General features: G+C 40.7%; 1 protein-coding gene across 1 annotated transcript in view; it reads left to right on the plus strand.

Moving 5' to 3' along the window:
* TCP11L1 (t-complex 11 like 1) overlaps positions 1 to 11,185 on the plus strand; it is a 49,651-nt gene that overhangs the window by 7,557 nt on the left and 30,909 nt on the right. The window contains exons 3-5 of the mRNA XM_023508656.1: positions 5,231 to 5,363; positions 7,846 to 7,966; positions 8,915 to 9,135. Of these exons, the coding sequence (XP_023364424.1) occupies positions 5,231 to 5,363; positions 7,846 to 7,966; positions 8,915 to 9,135 (475 nt within the window). The remainder of the gene's footprint in view (positions 1 to 5,230; positions 5,364 to 7,845; positions 7,967 to 8,914; positions 9,136 to 11,185) is intronic.

The following is an 11,185-nucleotide window of genomic DNA, read 5'->3' on the forward strand; positions in this document are numbered from 1 at the left end:
TTGTTTGGCGGGCCCGGGCTGGATTCGAACCCGCCACCTTAGGTGTATGTGGCTGGTGCCTTAGCCACTTGAGCCTCAGGCGCCGAGCGTGTTCTAACTTTTAATCACCTAGGTTGACCAGTAAAAGATGCCATATTCAGGCCCGGGTGTGGGGGCTCACGCCTGTAATCCTAGCACTCTGGAAGGCTGAGGTGGGTGGATGGTCTGTGCTCAGGAGTTCGACACCAGCCTGAGCAGGAATGAGACCACATCTCTTAAAAGAAAAAAAAAAATAGCCAGGTGTTGTGGTGGGTACCTATATTCCCAGCTACTGGGAAGCTGAGGCAAGAGAATTGATTCAGTCCAAGAGTTTGAGGTTGCTATGAACTGACATCAGGCACTCTACCCCAGGGTGACTGAGACTCTGTTTCATCAAAAAAAAAAAAAAAAGGATGCCATATTCAGATGACAGACATCAGTTGTTATTCCAGTTAATGTTTCCCACTTACTACTTTGGTTTATTAAATCAGGTCCTTTTGAGTTTAATTAGTAGATTCCATTCATTTTATCCACTACAGTCCTCCGTTCACCAACTGAGCTATCGAAGGATTCACTCCATTCATTTTAGATGAATGGATGACATGAGTTTTTACATTTCTTTTTTTTTGAGACAGAGTTTTAGTATGTCACCCTCGGTAGAGTGCTAGGGCTTCACAGCTCATAGCAACCTCCAACTCTTGGGCTCAAGTGATTCTCTTGCCTCAGCCCCCCAAGTAGCTGGGACTATAGGTGGAGTTCTTACATTTCTGAAGCTTATGACTAAACTTTGCATTATGGTGTCTCCCTGTCTATGGAGTACATACTGTGTATTGGGTTTTAGTGGTGAGCCAGACACATACTGTCTCTGTCCTCATGGAGCTTGCAGTCTCGTGAAGAAGACAGATTAACAAGCAATTTCTATTCAGTGTAATAAGTTATATGGATAATCTTCACCCTGACTTAATATACTATAGTAGTTGTTTGGGTGACAGTTGCCATCTGCCTTCCATAAATATCCATCTACTTATGTGACTAAAAGTGTCTTTCTAGAGTGTGTAGATGTCTCAGATCCTAGGACACCTTAGTAAAGAAGGGCAGGGAGTACAGCCATTCTAATTTAGAACTTCATTTTAGTTTGGAATCTGTCAGCTGGCCTCCCAAAGGCTATGTTTAACTTAATGTGGTTTTCAGTTTCTCTAACAGGGCATCAATACACAAATCCATATAGCTTTATATCACATAACCTCCAGGGTAGGATGGATGTAACATTTAAAAAATTTATTTTTATTTTTTTAAATTTCAGATTAATGTGAGGGTACAAACCAGTAGGTTGCAATGTTTGCATTTGTTAGATAGTTACAGTATCTGTATAGTTGTAGTTGTGTCCCGCACCCAAGTTTTAAAAAAACTTTTAAAGACACAGCACCTCCCTGTTTGCCTAGTTTGGCCTTCTTGAGTTCTTGGGCTCAAGAAATCCTCACACCTCAGCATCCTGAGTAGCTGGGACTGCACACCACTGTGTCCAATGTAACCTTATCACTTTATTTTTTGGAGACACAGTTTCACTATGTTGCCCTCAGTAGAGTGCTGTCACGTCATAGCTCACAGCAGTCTCTAACTCTTGGGCTTAAATGATTCTCTTGCCTCAGCCTCCCAAGTAGCTGGGACTACGGTCACTTAGCACTTTTCATGCCTCTTATTCCAACTCAGGTTCTTTTCACAAGTTGAGCTAAAGCTGTGTTGTCCACTAAATTGTATCTTTCTAAGTTTTTATTTATGAAATTGGTACATCTGAGAACTCTCAAAAAATAAGTGAAAAGAAAACTCTACCACAGTTCTAATAGTTTGTATGCAATGAATGTAATTCCTCTGTGTGTGGCTCTATAACATATCCTGTTACTATCTTAAAGGACAACTGCAACCAAAAAGTAGCCCGGCGTTGTCTTTTCTTTATTTTTTCCTTTTGGAGATATAGTTTCACTCTGTTGCCCCAGGCTAGAGTGCAGTGACATCAGTCTAGCTCACAGCAAACTCAAACTCCTGTGTTCAAGTGATCCTCCTGCCTCACTCTCCCAAGTAGCTGGGACTACAGGGGCCTGCCACAACACCTGGCTATTTTTGTTGTTGTTGCAGTTGTTATTGTTGTTTAGCAGGCCCAGGCCGGGAACCTGCCTTCCTCAATGTATATGGCTGGTGGCCATAAGCATTGAGCTGTGGGAGCTGAGCCAATTTTTCTATTTTTAGTAGAGACAAAGTCTTGCTATTGCTTAGGCTGGTCTCCAGCTTCTTAGCTCAAGTGATCTTCCCATCTCACCATCCTAAAGTGATTACAGGCGTGAGCCACTGCTCCTGGCCCTTTCCTTTTCTTAATAGTCTTTCACAAAGCAAAAGTCATAAATTTTGAAGAAGTCCAATGTATCAGTTTTTTCTTTTGTAGTTTGAGCTTTTTGTGTCCCATCTAAGAAATATTTAGTTAATCCAACATCACAAATGATATTTGTCATTTAGAAGTTGTATAGTCATAGCTCTTATATTTAGACTATGATGCATTTGGAGTTTTTGTTTATCATGTGAGGGTCATTCTTTTACATATAGAAATCTAATTGTTCTAGCACTATTTACTTAAAAAACCTATCTTTGTTGATCACAAACATACATATGTTTATGTGTATGTATATGCCAACCATTTTATTAATTTTCTGCCCTTTATATCTGCTCTTTATATCTGTTCACCTGTCAAAAATCCACTGTCTTGATTACTGTAGTTTTATAGTAAGTCTTGGAATCAGTTAGTGTAAGTTCTCTATTTTTCTTTTTCAAACTTGTTTTGGCTTTTGTAGGTCTTTTGCATTTACATATAAGTTTTAGAACCAGTTTGGCAATTTCAACTAAAAAGCCTGCTGGAGGGCGGTGCCTATGGCTCAAGGAGTAGGGTGCTGGCCCCATATGCTGGGGTGGTGGCTTCAAACCCATCCCAGCCAAAAACTGCAAAAAAAAAAAGCCTGCTGGAATTTTGATGGGATTGTGTTTAATCGATAGATTTATTTGTGGAAATTTGGAAGCTGAGTGATTTATTCTATATTCTTATTATGTGGAAATTTTGTAAGAAGGAATTTTGAGAGTTTTTCCAACTTCCTCTTAAGTGACCAAATAAAGATTTTTACCAGTCTATGATCAACTCTTAGATTTGGTTCCTTTTTTTCTTTTCTTTTCTTTTTCTTTTTTTTTTTTTTTTGAGACAGTCTCACTTTGTCACCCTCAGTACAGTGCCATGGTGTCATAGCTCACAGCAACCTCAAACTCTTGGGCTTAAGCGATTCTCTTACCTCAGCCTCCCAAGTAGCTGGGACTACAGGTACCTGCCACAATGCCTGGCTATTTTTTGGTTGCAGTTGTCATTGTCATTTGGCAGGCCTGGGTTGGATTTGAACCCGACAACTCCGTTGTAAGTGGCTGTCACACTAGCTGCTAAGCTACGGGAGCCAAGCCTAGCTCTGAGATTTTTTTTCTGCCTGGTCTAGTCTGTTCTTAATGCTTTCCACTGTATTTTATATTTCCTTGAATGAAATTTTCATTTCCAGAAGCTCTGCTTGATTTTTTTTTTAGAGACAGAGTCTTATTTTGTTGCCCTTGGTAGAATCCCATGGCATCACAGAACCTCCCATTCCTGGGCTTAGGCAATTCTCTTGCCTCAGCCTCCCGAGTAGCTGGAACTACAGGCGCCCCCCACAATGCCCAGCTGTTTTTTGTTGAAGTTTGGCCGGGGCTGGGTTTGAACCCACCACCCTCGATACGTGGGGCCAGCGCCACTCACTGAGCCACAGGCATTGCCCTCTGCTTGATTTTTAAAATATAGTTCAAGGGCAGCAGGTTCAATTTCTTTACTCATTTCCTACATTGTTTCTTTGATTTCTTTGTGTTGGGTTTCTATTTTCTCTTGTATTTCATGGGGCTTCTTTACAATCCATATTTGAAATTCATTATCAGTCATTTCAGTATTCTCATTTTGGCTGGTTTCCGTTGGTACAGAGTTATTGTTTTCATGGGAGGGGTGTGGCCTTTCACTCTGATTTTTCATGTATCTGAGGTCGTTCACTGATTTTTTTTTTTATTTGGAGCAGCTTTTACTTCTTTTTTTTTTTTTTTTGAGTCAGAGCCTCAAGCTGTTGCCCTGGGTAGAGTGCCCTGGCATTACAGCTCACAGCAACCTCCAACTCCTGGGTTCAAGCGAGTCTCCTGCCTCTGCCTCCCAAGTAGCTGGGACCACAGGCGCCCGCCACAACGCCCGGCCATTTTTTGGTTGCAGCTGTCATTGTTGTCTGGCGGGTCCAGGCTGGGGATTCGAACCCGCCACCTTAGGTGTACGTGGCTGGCGCCTTAGCCTGTTGAGCTATAGGCGCCGAACCTTTACTTCTTATTTTTAGATTTTCTTTTCCTTATTTTTGTGTTTTTATGTAGAGATGTCTCACAATGTTGCCTAGGCTGATCTTGAACTCTTAGTCTCAATCCATCTTCCCTCCTTGACCTCCCAAAGTACTAGGATTACAGGTGTGAGCCACCATGCCGGGCCCAAATATGACTTTTCCCAAAGCTTTTGGTTTAGTCCACCTGCATTCTATAACATTTTTGTGCTGCATACATTTTTGTGCTGCATACATTAGTCTGCTTCAGAGCTCTCATAGTCTTAGGATCCTGTGCAAGGTGGTGATTTTAGCTTTGTTTAAACAGCACCTGGCACCCTGAAGGACTTGATGCTACTTTAATTTGGGGAGATTCATTCATGGCACAGTATTAGTGGTAATACAAAAGTAAACTGCTGATGAGAGCAGAAGAGAAGATCTTAAATCTACTTTTTACTTTTTTTTAGGGTAGACAGGAGGCAAAAGGATGAGAAAAATAAATCCTCATCTTATTGGGAAGATGATAATCTCTAACTTAAGTTTTTCTGGTGTCAGTTTACTATAATTATTTTCCATTGACCAGTCTTAGTAAAAACCAGATGTTTTTAGTATTATAAATGTTCTCTGCTTTGGGGGTTCTAGGTTAAAAGAAAAATGAATGTGAAATAGGCAAAATTCTGCTGTTGTTTGAAAATTCCAGGACATTTTAATGGAGGCATAATTGAAATTGTCATCTGGTATCAGAACCACTGCTTATTTTAACAGAAATTCTAATCTAGAAAAGCAACTCTCTTACTCTTTTTTTGTTACAGCTAGTCCTCCTCAATTTGTGACAGTAGAAGAACTTCAGGAGACAGCAAAAGGAGTCACTAACATGGCTCTAGCTCATGAAATTGTAGTAAATGGAGACTTTCAGATTAAACCAGTTGAATTACCAGAAGGCAGGTAAGGGAGTTAATAAGTAATGTTATTTAGTAGAACACTGCCATTTCCCAGTTTTGGAAATGTTTCCTTCAATTGATGCCAATATATTCAAACACATTTTTTCTTTTGTACATTGTTGCTAAAAATTATTCTTGTACTAGGAATTACTAGAGTTTGAAAGTGGATTTCAGCAACACTGATCCTTCAAAATGCAAATGAAGGGTCTGGAAATCTCCCATGAAAGTCTTTCATGTCAACTTTTCTCTGCTCAGTACGGTTTAGCTGCCTCATCTTGTGTTTTCATTGCATTGTTTCATTTATTTCTCTGCAGCTGTCACATTACACTATAGTTGTTGGTTTACTTGAATTTCTTTACCAGGTCATAAATTCCACAAAGTCAATGACTATGGTTTATTCTCTGTGTCCCTAGTGCCTAGCACATATCATTTTTTTAATTGAATGAAAAAGTCTAGTGATTATAAGGTGCACCTTTTAAACATGTACCATCATAAGAAAGAGAAAACTGCTCATTATAGTTGTAAAACTGCCATTGGTTTTAAGACAGATTCAAGTTTCAGAGATATTAAAATGGGAGAAAAAAGTGTTAGAGTCAAGGAAGTAGAGGTGTAAGTGCCTTTCTTTCAGCAGTCCACTGATGTGAGGGCTGTGGATTGGTGTCTGATTTCTCTTGGCCTATTCTTCGTGGTTGCAGGATGAATGCTGCAGCTCCAAGCATCTCATCATTCACCAGCATTGTAGGCAAGAGGGAAAAGATAGGTGAACCAGGGCTCTTCTGTCATTGGAGAGGAACATTTTTCCCTGGAGTCATAAATCAGACAGCCCCTAATGTTCTGTTAGAATTTGGTTACATGCTACCCTAGCTAAAAGTGAGCCTGGAAAGCTTAAATCCAGCAAAGGGGAATGGAACTCAAGCTTATTAGATCAGTCATGATTTATTTTCATGGGCAAAGTATATTGCTGCTCTGACAAACATTGGGATTTTGTTAACAAAGGGGAAGGAGTGGTTGTTGGGTTGGTAAGCTGTAGTGTCTCCCATAGGAAGCTTCTAAATATGACTTTATAAGTATTTCTTGTATGCATTCAAAGATAGTACTTTTTCCCATTAATAATGAAGAATTACTTGTTTTGCTTTCAAGGCATAAAGACTGTTTTTTTGTTTGTTTGTTTGGTTATTTTGAGATAGAGTCTCACTACATCGCCCTCAGTAGGGTGCTGTGGCGTCACAGCTCACAGCAACCTCCAACTCTTGGGCTTACACGATTCTCTTGCCTCAGCCTCCCAAGTAGTTGGGACTACAGGTGCCCACCACAATGCCCAGCTATTTTTTGGTTGCAGTTATCATTGTTATTTAGCAGGCCTGGGCTGGATTTGAACCCACCAGCCGGGGTGTATGTGGCTGGAGCCATTAACTACTATGCTACAGGCGCCAAGCCATAAAGACTGGTTTTAAAGAGATGTTAAATATACGTCATTACGTCATTACAGTTTGGTACCAAGTTAAGCAACTGTCACGTGTATCCCATGAGAATAGGATAATTTTAGGAAATAAGTCTTTCCCCACATTACATGCTAAATTACTGTATCTTAACTACTTAATTATAAAAATCTTAAGGAAATTGCTAGTATCAGGGAACTAAAAATTAATATCTATGAACTTTTCAATTTTTTTTTTTTTTGAGACAGAGCCTCAAGCTGTCCCCCTGGGTAGAGTGCCCTGGCATTACAGCTCACAGCAACCTCCAACTCCTGGGCTCAAGTGAGTCTCCTGCCTCCGCCTCCCAAGTAGCTGGGACCACAGGCGCCCGCCACAACGTCCGGCTATTTTTTGGTTGCAGCCGTCATTGTTGTTTTGGCGGGTCCGGGCTGGGGATTCGAACCCGCCACCTTAGGTGTACATGGCTGGTGCCTTAGCCAGTTGAGCTATAGGCGCCGAGCCTCAATATTTTTTAATATGGTATTTTCATGTGCTGTTAATTGGATAATGTTGGCTATTAAATTAGTTGAAAGATCTTTCCTATGAAATACTTATTGAAAAAAATCACTAGTGGCTCAGTGCCTGTAGCTCAGGCGGCTATACCAGAGCTGGCAGGTTCAAATCCAGCCTGGGCCTGCCAAACAACAATGACAGCTACCACCAAAAAATGGTCAGGAGTGTGGCAGGCACCTGTAGTCCCAGCTACTTGGGAGGTTAAGGCAAGAGAATCGCTTGAGCCCAGGAGTTGTAGGTTGCTGTGAGCAGTGATGCCACAGCACTCTACCCCGGGCGACAGCTTGAGGCTCTGTCTCAAAAAAATAAAACAAAACAAAACAAAAAAACCCCACTAGCTAAAGGTATGGCATCAGTTTAAGTATCTCTGGGGAATCTTTCCTTGATGCAAATTATTATTAAGGTTTCTTACCCTAAGAATTTGTGCCTTTGAAAGTGATTTCAGACTTAAATATTTTAGTTTTTGCCTTTTTTTTTTTTTCTCATTGCCTCCAGTTTGCAGAAGAGAGTAAAGGAGATTGTACATAAAGCTTTCTGGGATTGCTTGAGTGTTCAGCTAAGTGAAGACCCCCCAACATATGACCATGCTATTAAACTTTTAGGAGAAATCAAAGAGGTGAGGCAAAGAATAAATTGTGGTACTTTTCTGATATATTAGGACTGTTTAGTCAACCTTTGTGTTACTATGCCAGAAGACTTTGCAGAATTGAAGGATCAAGAAGATTAATGACTTGTTGAGATGTAGATCAAGAATATTTTTTGCTTAATGCCCTTTTGTTGTTGTTTTTTAATTTCACGCAATAACCTGAAGGCATAAAAAAATTTACAAAGTCTAGGTTTTTATTTCTATATTTATTTATGAGACAGGATCTTGATCTGTTGCTCCAATTGGAGAACAGTGCCACAGTCATAGTTCACTGCAGCCTTGAACTCCTGGACTTAGGCAATCCTCCCGCCTCAGCCTCCCTAGTACCTGGGACTACAGGTGTGTTCTATCACACCTGGCCTTTTTGTTTGTTTGTTTTTGTAGAGCTGGGGGTCTCACTGCATTCCCCATGCTGGTCTCAAATTTCTGGGATCAAGCAATCCTCCTGCTCTGGCCTCCCAAAGTGCTGGGATTTAAGACCATGCTGTTTCCAGCCTCTAGCTTATTTATAAATTTTAATAGGTATGAATGCTGTGGGGCATTTGGGTAGAGAAGACTTGGTAGAAGGACTGATTTTGCAATGCCTTGAGCAGTAGTAATCAGAGAAGAAATATATCCAGGGTAATTGGCCTCCGTGGTTGGCTCATAGGTGTTTGTTAATAAATGTTTCCCTCTTCTTACCATTAACTGTTTTTTCCATTTAATTGCTACCTAGAGCTTAAGTGGAAGCTTAAGTAGTTATTGGAAATGATTCATAAACTTGTTTTTCTGTAGATTTGTTGAATAAGAGGTTATAATATGTGGAACATTACAGTAGCAGTTGGTAAGTCCTTATATGGATAGTTACAAATCCTTTCACATATAATGAAAAATAGTGTGTGAGAAATTTTGATTAAACTTAGCTGTGTTCTCTTGTAGACTCTCTTATCTTTCTTGCTGCCTGGTCACACTAGACTGAGAAACCAGATAATAGAAGTCTTGGATCTGGATCTGATAAAGCAGGAAGCAGAGAATGGTGCCCTAGACATTTCCACGCTGGCAGAATTCATTACTGGCATGATGGGGACACTGTGTGCACCTGCTCGAGATGAGGAAGTTAAGAAACTAAAGGACATTAAGGAAATAGTACCCCTTTTCAGGTATGGAAATATGTTAATCACTCACAGGGCACCTAAAATTTACAGCTACTTTCTTTTTTTTTTTTTGAGATGGAGCCTCAAGCTGTCCCCCTGGGTAGAGTGCCATGGCATCACGCTCACAGCAACCTCCAACTCCTGGGCTCAAGCGAGTCTCCTACTTCAGCCTCCCAAGTAGCTGGGACCACAGGCGCCCACCACAACGCCCGGCCATCTTTTGGTTGCAGCCATCATTGTTGTTTGGCAGGCCTGGGCTGGGGATTCGAACCTGCCACCTTAGGTGTATGTGGCTGGCGCCTTAGCCACTTGAGCCACAGGCGCCGAGCCTACAGCTACTTTCTAATTTAAACTTCTGGAAGGCTAGGTACAGGTGCAATAAATTTTTTTTAAGGTAATAGTTTGTAAAATGCAGAAGAGTAAAAAGAAGGAAGAAATTCACTTATCATTTTACTACTCTGAGGCATAATTACTTATTTTGATATGTATATTTGTACATATCAAATTCTTTCATTTTGTTTTTGTGTTTTTTGATTTTTTTTTTGAGACAGAGCCTCAAGCTGTCACCCTATGTAAAGTGCTGTAGCAGCACAGCTCACAGCAATCTCCACGTCCTGGGCTTAAGCGATTCTCTTGCCTCAGCCTCCCAAGTAGCTGGGACTACAGGGGCCCACCACACCACCTGGCTATTTTTTGGTTGTAGTTGTCATTGTTCTTTGGCAGGCCTGGGCTGGATTTGAATCCGCCAACTCTGGTGTATGTGGCTGGCACCTTAGCCACTTGAGCTACAGGCATCAGCCTCTTTCATCATTTTGTTTTAAAAATGTCCAGACCTAGGGCAGTGCCTATGGCTCAGTGAGTAGGGCACCGACCCCATATACCGAAGGTGGTAGGTTCAGACCCAGCCCTGGCCACACTGCAACAAAAAAATAACTGGGCATTGTGGCGGGTGCCTGTAGCCCCAGTTACTCAGGAGACTGAGGCAAGAGAATCACCTAAGCCCAAGAGCTGGAGGTTGCTGTGAGCTGTGATATGACAGCACTCTACCAAGGGCAATAAAGTGAGACTATCTCTAAAAAAAAAAAAAAAAAAATTCCAGACCTAAAGAAAATTTGCAACAATAGTTCAGTCTTCAGTAAACCATACTGTAAACAGGAAAAAAAAACAAAACCGTTCAATCAACACTCAGATGTCCATCATATAGATCACCACTAGCTAGTTTTTAATATTTAATCACATTTGCTTTGTCTTTTTATATATATATATGAGTATATATGTGTGGATGTACATTTTTTCTCCCTGAACTTTCTGAGGGTTAATGTGGACATGGCTGGGTGCCATGGCTCACACTTGTAATCCTAGCATTCCAGAAGGCTGAGGATTGCTGAACTCAGGAATTTGAGGCCGGGAGGATTGCTGAACTCAGGAGTTTGAGGCCAGCCTGAGCAAAAGAGCAAGACCTCATCTCTACTAAACAGAGAAAAAATTAGCCTGGTGTTGTGGCAGGTACCTCTAGTCCCAGCTACTTGGGAGGGTGAGGCAAGAGTATCACCTGAGTCCGGGAGTTTGAGGTTCAGTGAGCTGTGATGATACCACTGCAACTCTATCCAGGGTAACAGAGCAAGACTGTCTCAAAACAAAAAACATGGCAGATATGACATTTTGCCCTTAAATAGTTAAGCAGCTATCTCCTGAGAATGTCTACATTCTCCTGTGTGATCAACAAAGAAATTAAAGAAATTTAATATTAATATCCTATTAACTAAGACATAATACATATTAACTTTTCAGTTAATATTAAATATTTAATTTTAAGTATATGTAATTATGATTAAATTTATATCATTTTTATGCTAATAAAATGCTAAGGAATGACATGATGCTGCCTGAGAGTTTGACTTTTGGTTAACTATTTTCCTGTAAACAGATAAAAGTGTTATGCATCAAAATGCTATTAGACAACATCGCTTATAGGAAAAGTGACCTCTGACTGGTAAATTGCATCTGAACTGAAAGGAATGATAATGAGCTATAAATACCAAACGGGAGGGACACC

This window comes from Otolemur garnettii, unplaced genomic scaffold (genome assembly GCF_000181295.1).
Source record: "Otolemur garnettii isolate 467f Iridium unplaced genomic scaffold, OtoGar3 scaffold00001, whole genome shotgun sequence".
Taxonomy (NCBI): domain Eukaryota; kingdom Metazoa; phylum Chordata; class Mammalia; order Primates; family Galagidae; genus Otolemur; species Otolemur garnettii.